At 36.6% G+C, this 11981-nt stretch overlaps 2 protein-coding genes across 3 annotated transcripts; both read right to left on the minus strand.

The window, feature by feature from the left end:
* Positions 1 to 167: 167 nt before the first annotated feature.
* On the minus strand, positions 168 to 3943 carry LOC148204303 (putative receptor-like serine/threonine-protein kinase At4g34500). Its single transcript, XM_088107461.1, has 7 exons — positions 3162 to 3943; positions 1819 to 1923; positions 1598 to 1720; positions 1200 to 1370; positions 971 to 1100; positions 674 to 883; positions 168 to 498 (listed from the first exon to the last, which is right to left on the minus strand). The coding sequence occupies exons 1-7, from the start codon at positions 3641 to 3643 to the stop codon at positions 385 to 387; spliced, it is 1335 nt and encodes a 444-aa protein (XP_087963587.1). The 5' UTR covers positions 3644 to 3943; the 3' UTR covers positions 168 to 384.
* Positions 3944 to 6061: 2118 nt separating this feature from the next.
* LOC124842523 (putative LRR receptor-like serine/threonine-protein kinase At2g16250) lies at positions 6062 to 11505 on the minus strand. 2 transcript variants are annotated; one of them, XM_047319026.2, is made up of 5 exons: positions 10868 to 11505; positions 8735 to 10714; positions 8069 to 8197; positions 7584 to 7606; positions 6062 to 7076 (listed from the first exon to the last, which is right to left on the minus strand). In XM_047319026.2, exons 2-5 carry the CDS (start codon positions 10666 to 10668, stop codon positions 6445 to 6447), a joined length of 2718 nt encoding a protein of 905 aa, XP_047174982.2. In that variant the 5' UTR covers positions 10669 to 10714; positions 10868 to 11505; the 3' UTR covers positions 6062 to 6444. The 2 variants fall into 2 exon arrangements, with proteins under 2 accessions (XP_047174982.2, XP_047174981.2); XM_047319025.2 differs by having other exon boundaries at positions 10855 to 11505.
* Positions 11506 to 11981: the final 476 nt, after the last annotated feature.

Genomic DNA, 11981 nt, shown 5'->3' on the forward strand with positions numbered 1-11981 from the left:
GGAATATGTATCCTTTCTTCTTCAAATTTTTAACTCTACAGACTTACTTTTTTTTTTTTTTGTCTTCTTCATAATTAGAGAAGGGAGTTGCATTCGACCTGAAACATTATTTAGGTTTAATTAAACAAAATCTTCGTTTGGATAAATGAAAATTTCGTAAACAAATATACGAATAAATATCAGCAATATTATTGCCGAAATATTATGCAGACGGATAATATTATTTACAAGGCTCGTTTCTTCACAAGATAATGCCATACAGCAGAATATGCTAAGACCTCTCCTACAGATATGAAACTACACTATATGCACAATGGCTTCTGACTTGATCACAACATATTGAAAATCGCTGGAAAAAATATTTTTATCTAACGATTTGTCATATCATCTCCAGTTTGATTTATCTACTGGTTCTACATGCCTTGTTGGATATGGAATCTTGCTGGAACCAGCTGCTTTAGAATAAACAGGATCTTTCTCTCTGTTTGTTCGATGTTCCTATTCAGAAAGCAAAGCAAGTCATTTCAGTTGGTGAAGCTATACTCAAATTTACTGTGAAATTAAATATTCCACATTAGGATGTGACATATAGTATCAAAAACTGTGTGTAACGCTGCATCACATGTTTTTGTCTTATAAATCACAGAGGATGAAAGCATGGGAGGAGGCTTACAGAACGAAAGGGAAAATCGTCAGCCTCAAGCATGTGAACAATTTGGCCCATCTTTGGTCGCTTACTGACATCCAAATCTATACAGCGCAGACAAACAAGTAAAGCTCGTTTCAAAGATCTTTGAGAGGGTTGAATATCTATTAAAGGATCAACTAGTTCGTCACCAAGACGATTTGCAACCATTCCTTTAAACCAATCAACCAAGTTCATCTGAGCGCACCAAACAAAACGCACACATAAGACTCATTGGAGTTTCAGGGGAGACAGTAAGAAAATATAGAGAAATCATAGAATCACCTCTCCAGGTGGTCTAGAATAATCGATCGGACTCCTCCCTGTAATTAGCTCCATAAGTAGAATCCCAAAACTATACACATCGCTGCCTTCATTAAGCATACCCGTGCTTGCATACTCAGGTGACACATATCTGCACAAAATTTGTGGCGTTGAATGAAACAGATAAATAGTATCCACCTCCATGTAAGAGAATGTTTACTTGAGAATGTTACTTGAGAATGAAACTAACCCAAATGTCCCCATTACACGCGTTGTCACGTAGCTTTTCTCAGGCCCTAAGAGCTTGGCCAGTCCAAAGTCTGATACTTTAGCATTCCACTTTTTGTCCAAGAGAATGTTACTGGATTTTACATCTCGATGGACAACTTTGGGTTCTAATCCTTCGTGCAAGTAGGCTAGCCTGTTTCGTAATGTAGGAAGGTTAATTAATACTCCACGAAAAAATATTTAAAGTAATAGAAATGTAATATTAAGGGATCATGATAAGAGTTGTACTAGAAATACGTATTGTAAAAAATAGTAATATATCAGTTGACAAGAATTATACTACAATTAGAGATAGCTGGCATGAGTGAAAGTTTGAGGTATATGTTCAATAAAACGACACAGGAGACTCCATAAACACACCCTTTCGCAGTCCCAACAGCAATCTTCATTCGTATATCCCATGTCAAGGGGCTAACAGGTCCTACGTCACCATGCAGCCACTGTTCCAATGTTCCATTGTCAACATATTCATAAACAAGCATCCTGAATGAATAGTCAGCAAAAGTGTCATATTCACAAGTTTCTTCATTTGAAAGACCTTCAAAGAAATAATTAAAGACACATGCTTAAACATATTTTACCTTTGAGCACCTTCTGCACAATATCCAACTAACCCCACCAAATTCTTGTGCCTCACTTTTCCAATGGCTTCAACCTCCACCTTAAACTCTTTCTCTGCCTGCCCCCTTTGTTACAATACAATAACACATGAGTTTCAATAAGCCATTGCAGGATGGTGAGGAAGAAAGAGAGTATTGAAAACATTCCGTGATTTCAGCAAAGTTGCTGTGGTAAAACAACCTTCGCATATTTTCCTCTAGTCTAGAGTTCTACAATGCTACTTAATTTATTGCAGCGAGTTCCAATGTCATGCAAATGTGTAGCTGCCGTTTTGGTTAGATTTAGATCTCTTCAATATAGAGTGACATTGAAAACGAACACAAATAAGATCCAATAATTATATCTGACAACAATTGTGTTTTTCACTTTCTAACGTGATTATCGCACTTTACTTGGAAAAAAAAAAAATTAGAGAGAGAAGATCCAAGTTCATTTTTGTAGAGAGTAATATGAAGCTATTAATTAATAGGAAAATGTTATTTGGACAACAAAAGTTTGACACAATTTTGACAACGGCGACGTGGCAGCTGTGCATTGGCTCAGTGAATTGAAAACAAACCAGAAAAAACCCAAAATACCCCTCACCCCGGTTCACTGAGCCAATGCACAGCTGCCACGTCGCTGTTGTCAAAATTGTGTCAAACTTTTGTTGTCCAAATAACATTTTCCTAATTAATACTACCATCAGTCTCTCGCTGGCCCACCTAATTCACAGCAACTGACACGTTTGTTTAAACTTTAAACTAAAGTATTATCCAGATTAAGCTAAATTAACATGCCTAGAAAAGAAAAGGTTGAGATACAGAAATCACGAACAATATAATAATAAATAAATAAACAAAAAAGCAAAAGGAGACAAAGAAAAAGGTAAAATACTAAAATAACATCACCCAGAGGCCCCCCAAAGAAAAAAGCAAAGAAGAAGAGCACATTGACCATCCACTCACGTTAGTCCTTAATACTCCCCAAAACAAGTAACAACTCATAATTATAAATTCGAGACGATCCTTGTCGGAGACTAAAAAGCTACTCATTGTTTACGCCAGTTCTAATCTAATCGATATTCAGATTCTAATTTCTTGATATATTAAGATTTATTTAAGGAATTTCTGTCTATAGTTATGTTTAGAAACACATGTGAAATTCCTGTTCCACAATTCACGTGTAGGATCCCAGAACAGAAAACAGTTTCTCTTAGCTGCTTTTTATTTGCATTATATACAAACCAATATAAGAAAACTACACAGCAACGTGAGAAAAAAATGAAAAAGAGAAACAGAAAAACGTAGAGAGAAATGCATACTTGTTGTTGAGAAGATTTTTGACTGCGACGACAGAACCGTCGAGCAAATTTCCTCTATACACAATCCCATACCCTCCTTCTCCGATCACATTCCCTTCGGCGAACCCTTGCGTCGCAGCCTCAAGCTCACTGAGGCTATACCAGCGTCCCCACCCTATGTTCGGTGACTCCACCGACGGACTATCTTCAAGCTTCATCTCCTCCTTCTTCGGATCCTCCTCGTCCGCCTCTTCGATTTTCAGTTCCAGAGTATTCACTTCCAGGATCTCCTTCGATACCAGCGGGATCGCGCCGGAGCTGTGCTTCACTCGCATTTTCCGCTTCTTCGAGCTCCGGCGGAAGCAGAGTAGGATCAGGAGCACTGCTGCCACCACCATTATAACTAGAATGAGGATCAGGGCGTAGAGTTTGAGACCGAGAAAGGGGGTTCGGTGAGTTAGATCCGTCAACACACCGCCGGAGGCGGTGGCGGATGCCGCCATTGCTGATATTTATTTGGAGCGAGAATGGAATGGAGTGAAAACGAGAGAATGTAGTGTTGACAGCGTTTGGTTGTTGCTGTTGTGGAAACTGTGATGCAGTGAAGTGGTTGCTTCAGAATTGAAAAAAATGATATGAACGAAAGAAGAAAAGAAGAAAAAGAAAAGAAGCGAGAATATTGGGAAAAGTGTGAAGTTTCAACTTTCATCAACGGATACAAAAGCTAAAGCAAAGCAAGACAGAACCGGGATTGTAGTTATTGCTTTTTGGGTCCGATTGGGACTCTATTTACATAAATGCCACTCGCGCACGCTCCCTTAACTTCCCCATTCACGTCATCACCGTGGGGACTCCAATGTAATTACAACTCAAGTACATGATGAATTGGCATAAATAATAATAATGAAATATGTTTTTATTTTTTAAATCTTGAACGAAAGTCAAAATTTATTGTTTTAAAATTTTAATATATTTGCTTATTAAATTTAAAAAATAAATTGATATAATTTTATGTCTTAAATAAGACTTTAGAACGATATTTTATCAATAACATGTTAAACTGTGTTAATAATTTTAATCTTAGCTTGAAATACTGTTTAACAATTCACATTATTAGATTTGAAAAAAAAAATGTATTTATTCATTTATAAAATTTAAGAATTAAATTATATCAAAATTTAAACTAAAAAATAATAATTTTATATAAGAAATTAAAAATACATTTAATCTAAACACTAATAATAAAAAATAATTAATTTAAGATATTACTTTTACAATATTAGTGATCAAATATCGTAGGCAAGATAATTTAAATATATTTTTTTCAATAATCTAATATGTTTTCTAAAAATAAAATTATGACAAAATTGTAGTCTTCAAAATAGATAATCTCGAATATATATAGTAACTAACTTGTAATATTTTGAGAAGAAAATAGGGTTTGGTTTGCTTTGAAGTGGAGCGAATGGTGGAAGTTGAAACAGAATTATCCATTGTGATTTGATGAAAAGGACTAGGGTTGATCTTATATATGTAGATGACAAATTGACTCGTAAACGTGATTATCCAACGTAACTCACCACCAAACCATTTCTTTCAATATGCCATTTTCATTCTCTTTTCATACTTCCCATTTACTTTCACCAACTCAACTAGCTCCACCTACAGTAACTAACTTCCAATGCCCTACACATGCAACTCAAATATCTCCCATACATTGCTAAATAACTTATTCGTACCATAATCACTTTTATAAAACGAGCTTTTTAATCTTTTTATATTAATAGACGTATTTCTTATAAATATTATGTATACGATGATGGAGAAGTTATTGAGCGCGTGTCCAAATAATTAAGGAATGTGGAAGTACGTGAAAAAATTAGTTGTCGTGAGCTATCAGTTCATAGATATTAAATGTGTCGGTATGAATTGCACTCCCTCTACTTCAACCCTATTTTCAAAATAATTCAAATCATATATGGTTGTTAACTATCGTATCAACAATTAATTAACAGTAAATTATTATTAAAAACATAGTTAGTATCATTAATGTATCTCTTATGGTTAAGAAAATAAACTGAAATTAATTTGTTCAAAAATATATTAAGTACATTTTGATCAAAATTTACAATGAAAAATTTACCCAATTATAAAATAGCAACAGAAAAGAAAGTTATTCACTTCCTTGTTTTATTTATCCCCTTATTTCCACTTTTGGTCTATAACATAACTCTTACTATTAAATTTATTATATTTTAATTGTTTGTTTTTTTCTTAAGTGTGTGATTAATGCCGTAATTCTAGCTATTTCGACTATATCTATATGAATCACAATTGTGTGATTTCAACCGTAAAATTCTTTGTCACGTTTACTTAAAACATGTTTAATAGAACTAAGGTATAAAACCTTGATTCCTGGAGAATCTCATTAGTATAACTATAACATAAAAAGACTATTCTTAATCGTGATTAGAAGATCAAATTTACAACTGAAATTCAAGATCATGAAATTATAATCCATGTTTTCGTGTCTTGATATAATAATTAGATATAAGATAAATGTCAAAGTGATAACTAAATTTAAATGTATGTTAAAATTTTAATTATATATTTAGATATGTATAAGATGTAGGTGCATTAGTTTTAAAATTTATTAGATAATAATATTTGCTTTTACGCTGAAAGGTGAAAATAGTATTTGGGTGGTGTAGATAGTGATTAGATTTTTTTGGACTTTTCTTTTGAACAGTGACAAAAAAAAACTGAAATAGGGGTGAGATTACTAAGTATGGGAGGGTGAAATAGAAATCTGAAAACTTCTCTTTCTTGATCGAAACAACCATAACCTTAAGAATACGAAAACATCCAAACATTGATTTTCAAAAACAAACATATTCTACTTTCGAAAGCCGAAAACAAAGTCAAGTATAAGCTGTTTTCTTTTTCATTCTTTGAAATTTGATGGTGTCTCCTTTTTCTTTTCCAGAATAAAAACAAATATGATCTGAATGAAGATATCCTAAGACATTAAAATTTACATTCCATGAGAGAAAGGGTAAAAAAATCAATTACAGGTGAAAAAATGGTGCTTGTTTCAGTCAGAAACAAGCAAGTCAAAGAAGAATCCATATCTATACCACAGCGCTTGGCCTTCTTCTTCCTCTCTGTATCTCTATCTCTCCACTCCATCACTTTTGTTGTATCGAAAACCACTGAAAACAAAAGAAAAATCACCCCTTTCAGAGCTTTCATCATCTGCTTTCTCTCATTACCAAAAGAATTAAATTTACGACCAAACTCTCTGTTATTCCAGCTCCAACCTCTCTACATCATCAACCCCTGATGGCTCTGGGAATATCTCCTTCGAGTGTCGTCTCCGCGACAACGAAATCTCACCGCCGCCATTGTGGAAACTACCCTGCGACTGCGACCGCGACCCGGTGGTTCCTGACAGTTTCAAACTACCAGCTCTTTCTAGTTTTACACCTGAGGCTGCTGGAGTTGCCGCTACATCAGAAGAACTCTGACGCCAACTCCCAAACAAAGTAGCAGCGTTCCAAGAACCTCTGGAAGAGGTTGCTCTGAGCCGCGCAGAACTGGAATTTTCTTCCCTCACCACCTTCAAAGGGTTTTCCAAAGCCTTCAGAATATATCTCATTGGGGGTCTCCTTGAAGGTTTGGGGTTTAAGCAAGACCTGGCAACAATGGCTATAGCCCACACTTCCTCTAGGAAATCTTCGTCGACGACCATCGATGGATCGATAATTTTCGTCACGAGCTCCTTCTCATACATATTAATGCAAGGCAGAATCTGATCAAACCATTCCTTTACTTCGGCTTCACTGGCTGCACTCATTCCCAACCTACCGGTCACCAGTTCGAGTAAAACTTTTCCCAAGCAATAAACGTCATAGGCACAAATTGTTGTTGAATAACCTGTTTCACGGTAAATCAAATCCATGTCAAAACTATGCATTTATCTGTATTCATACAAAGCTAGAGCCAAAAAAGAGGATTATATACTTCACAATAAGCACATACAATAAACCACATGATCAAATTATCCATCACAGTTTGTGAAAGACAACCACAAACCACTCGGAGTTCTACTGAGCTTTTCGTGTGAATAAACAGAAGAACATCTCAGCACAATATATTGACCACTTAACTACTTCAGAGTGAATAGAATCTCATAATTCTAGATAATCAGAAGGATTTCCAACTGCCTTACTGAAAATGAATTTTGCTGGCACAAAACTATCACGGATAAATGGTAATGCCAAAACATTTTCTTTTTCAACTTAGATGTCCACAGTGATAGTTTTGTAGGATTGAATTTGGCTTAAAGTTCAGTTCTTAATAGGTATGAGTGAAGAAACATACAATCAAGGACAGAACAGATCACGAAACTAAACCAAAAATTAAAATTGAGTTTCTACTTACCAGATGGGCCTTGGTCTGAGGACCTGCACATTTAAAAAGAAAATTAGAAAAAAATATAACAAATAATATAGATTTGTAATTTGTAATAAGGAATACAAAACTTGTTCAAAAATCATAACACAACCAAATCATGAATTAATGACATAGTGGAAGAATTTGCGAGAGAACGAACAGGATAAAGGACTTCTTAGTTGCAGAGACCAAAAATGACAACTTTCAGTTTGGAGCAGTCATTAATGAAAACCAAAAATGACAACTTTAAGTGACATTTCTTATTTAAAAACACCCACATTAAAAATGACATGATAACCGGTCTGAAATAGATAAGCAATCCAAAAGCAAAAGTTTCAACGTGTAAGCATTTTTCAACAAACAGCCAAAAGGATCAAGTCAAAAAGAAGAATGATACTGTCTATGCATAATTGATTGACCTGTCAGACATTTTTCATGAGATTCATTGAATACGTTGTTGGTTGAGTACTTACTGAGGCAACCGCAGAAACCGGGTGATCTTACTTTGATGAATGTCACCTTCTTGAGCACAGGCTTCACTTAGACTCCCCAACCGAACTTCGTATTTGTCGTCAAGAAGTATACTGCTTGCTTGAATATCCCTACAATATATAGAAGATAGACATGTCACTTCTACCATAACATTTAAACTTTAGATTGAACTTTGAGAGGAAAACTTGTGACAAAACTCATCCTATGCATGCAGTGTTGAAATGCCCAATCAAATACAGGGAATGCACCCCCAAGTGAGACTTTCTCCCAACCTCTATTTTACAGCTCCATTAGATGGAAAATGCATAGTAACATTTAATAATGAAAAAGTCCAGACTCAAGGGAAACTTATATTCAATCACCTAAAAGATATAAAATCAAATGCCAAAACTTATGACAGCAACCTCAAATTCAATGACCAAAACTCAAGGGAAATTTATTTCAAAGAGTATGGATCCATATAAATTATAAAGAGGATCAGTTCAAAAGGTTGAACTCTTAAAAAAGATGCATCCAAGGATGAAGTGGGGATGAGCAGTTGAGAGTTAATGAAATTAGGCACTTCATCAGGCTCCAGAATCCAATGGATTGTTAAAGCAATCAATAGGGAAATAGAAATAAAATTCAAGAAGGAATGCTGGAAATACCTGTGAACAATGGGAGGCACACATTCATGATGTAGATACGACAGGGCCTCTGCGGCTCCAGTAGCAATTTTCAACCTGGTTATCCAGTCCAGTGATTGCAAAGTACCATCTTCGGATGTAGTGTTTTTGTAGTACAAGCAATTAGACAAGTCCCCATTTGGCATGCTTTTATATACCAGAAACTTCTCATTCTCATTTTCTAAACAATGACCTAACAATGGAACGAATCTCTGATGAGAAACCTTATTGAAGAACTCCAACTCCAACAGGTAAGCCTCTTTTTTAGCTGAACGCATGTCGATCCTTTTGATGACGACAGGAATCCCACTTTCCAAAACACCATTGAAGAAGTCCCCAGTGTGTCCATGTTTGATAAGATTTGCATTATTGAAATCTCCTGTTGCCTGGAGCAGCTGATGATATGTAAATGAGTCCCCTACATTTGGAAATTCGATAGGTACACCAGGGTTTGGAGGACTGCTGCCAACAGGCGCAGGACCCACACCGTTTCCTCTCTGATTTGAGTTACCCCTCTTACGAATACACAGAAGCAGCAGAACCACTAGCAACACCAAAAGTGCAATTAAACCCAATCCACCCAAGACTGCAGCCAGTATAATGTTAGTCTTATTGCTCTTCCCAGATCTTTTTGAGGCAGGAGGTGTTGTTGTATTCGGCTGTCCAAAATTATCAAAACTGAGCCCCCTCTCTGCATAAAACGATGCACATTCCGCCGTTGATCTCTGATCTGTGGCGTTCTGGAGACAATTGCTATCTAGAGATACATTATGCATGAAATCCAGAACCTTGCCCTCAAAATAGTTGTTTGAAAGATCAATAAACCCAAACCTTTTTAAAGCAGGAGAGAGGTTTCCATAAAACTTATTGTGCGAAATATTGAGCACCGCAACAGTAGCATTAGCAGCCAAACTCGAATTAGGAAGCACAGCACTGAAATTATTGGCAGACACGTCAAGGAAGCTCAATCTTGGCAGAGACCACAACTCAACAGGCAAAGCACCACTAAAATTGTTCTGCTTCAGCACTAGGAACTGCAACTGCAATGAATCAGTAAACAATCTGCCGGGCAGGGCCCCCGTGAGCATGCTGTTTGTGAGTATCATCTGCCGCAAGTTCCTAAACCCAACCAAATCCTGAGGCAGTCCTCCACTGGCAAAAGAATTCTGACTAAGATCAAGGACAACTAAGCTAGTTAGACCCCCCAATTGACTAGGCAAAGTGGCAAGTCCGTTGTTGGAAAGATTCAAGTACTGTAACCTGGAAAGAGACCCTATTTCAGGGGGAATCGGCCCCGACAAAAAATTGGCAGACATGTCAAGGGAAGAAAGATTCCCAAGAAAGCCAAAAGATGTTGGTATGGAGCCAGCGAGAGAATTCCTGGAAAGATCAAGAACCGCAAGGGCAGAGAGTTGACCCAGAGACTCCGGAACATTCCCAATGAGGTTGTTGTCAGAAAGATAGAGACTAGAGAGGTTGGTCAAATTGCCGAGAGTGGAGGGAATAGCATTCACAATGGAACAAGAACGAAGATCAAGCACTCTGAGAGAAGGAAGGGAGAGACCAAACCAATCGGGAATAGGTCCAGGAAGGAGGAAATTAGAGGCATTGAAGGACTGCAAGAGAGTGAAATTGGCCAAAGCATCCACTGCAAATTGCGGGTTCCCCCTCCCAAGTCTTGTTCTTTTAAACCCAGAGATACTGATCCCAACGACTCGACCATTCTGGCATGTGATGCCAACCCAGAGTAAACAAGGGTCTGGTTTTCTTGGCCATTCCTTGCTCCTCAACCCCAGAGAAGCCCTCAGTTCAAGTAACGATTCTCGCTCCTCAGAGGAACTCAGTGGCTCAATCTGCTCCAATGTCACCTGACTCACCACCAGCAACAACAACAACCGGAACCACACTATCCCCATCTCTTACCAACGCTGACCCAAAGATCCATCCATTTCCATCAAATGTCTGCACACACACCCAACACATTTACATTTCTCTTTCTCCCAAAAGTCTTCAACTTTCTAATATATCACATACCCCCAAATAAAAATAATAAATAAATAAAAAGAGGACAAAAACAAAAACAAATACCCAACGAGTCTTACCGGAATCACAAACCTTGTTCTATTTCGCCTCCCCGCAGTTTCCAAGGCTGCCAAATCTGTATCGCTTTCTATGCTTCTTCCTTTCTTCTGTGTCTGACTGAGGTTATATTGTTCTACCTACTCTCTCTCTCTCTCTCTCTCTCTCTCTCTCTTTCTCTGCCTGTCTCTCTGAATCCTCCTTCAGTTGACGGAAGACGAAAAGAAAAATATTTAAATTTGGAAAAGAAAAAAAAATAGAGAAAAAGATATTATACTGTGACGATGGGGGCCTGAGATAAAAATAACAAATTGGAGAGAGAATGGTTTAACAACAGGGACAAAGAAGTAGTAGGTAGCTCTCTGCGGCTGTGGTTGTGACTGTTTTCTTCTTTCTCTCTGAGGTTGAGACAGAGAAAGAGAGAGAGAAAATTGCAGTGAGTGAGGAATGCAAGCCGACACTGAATCCGGCACCGGAAATCCCGCCAAGTCCAGCAAAGACCACTCTAACTCTAACTATTTATTCTAATCTCTTCCCTTAATATGCAAGCTTCTCTTCTCTTCTCTTCTCTCCCTTTTCTTCTCTTTTGCACCTTTGTCTCTGTGTTATATGTTTATGTTATTGTACCCCTCTGTTTCAGGACACCAGTTTCTTCTAACCTCCCCTCTCTTCCTCTCTCTACACCTTTTGGTAAATAAATTTAAGCCAATTTCAATTTATATATATATATATATATATATATATATATATATATATATATATTATATTCAACACTCCATGACTAATTTACCAGGTATAATTTATTGTTATCGATCTCGAAAATGTGTTTCAGTGGTTATTTTGTTGAGCTATTACAAGAGTCTTTTGGGAAATTAATTATGTGCCTCTTTAAGAGCATTTGACTAATTGACGTCTTACTCATCCAAGGAACCTACAAAATGGTGGGCTTAGTAATATTGTGTTGTGTCGTAAGATTTTTATGGATCCTAATATTTGCCTAATTAATAGCTCGATAATATTCATATTTACGGACATTAAATTTACAATATTCGGGTTTAAATGAATATCTTCTTGAATCATATTTTGGACATAAATTTAAGAATTTGTGAATTTAAAATGTGACTGATAAAAATATTTATATGTGAATTTA

This window comes from Vigna umbellata, chromosome 2 (genome assembly GCF_029865625.1).
Source record: "Vigna umbellata cultivar VRB3 chromosome 2, Vumbellata_1.0, whole genome shotgun sequence".
NCBI lineage: Eukaryota > Viridiplantae > Streptophyta > Magnoliopsida > Fabales > Fabaceae > Vigna > Vigna umbellata.

Bases quoted from the DNA above. Each gene is read 5' to 3' on its own strand.
- LOC148204303 (XM_088107461.1), bottom strand. From the start codon at position 3,643: ATGGCGGCATCCGCCACCGCCTCCGGCGGTGTGTTGACGGATCTAACT. The intron at 1,371-1,597 runs GTGTGTTTATGG...ATTACGAAACAG, and splicing joins GCTGTTGGGACTGCGAAAGG to GCTAGCCTACTTGCACGAAG. The intron at 1,101-1,199 runs GTTAGTTTCATT...AATTTTGTGCAG, and splicing joins CGTGTAATGGGGACATTTGG to ATATGTGTCACCTGAGTATG.
- LOC124842523 (XM_047319026.2), bottom strand. From the start codon at position 10,668: ATGGGGATAGTGTGGTTCCGGTTGTTGTTGTTGCTGGTGGTGAGTCAG. The intron at 8,198-8,734 runs GTATTTCCAGCA...TATATATTGTAG, and splicing joins GTGCCTCCCATTGTTCACAG to GGATATTCAAGCAAGCAGTA. The intron at 7,607-8,068 runs GTAAGTACTCAA...TTAAATGTGCAG, and splicing joins CGGTTTCTGCGGTTGCCTCA to GTCCTCAGACCAAGGCCCAT.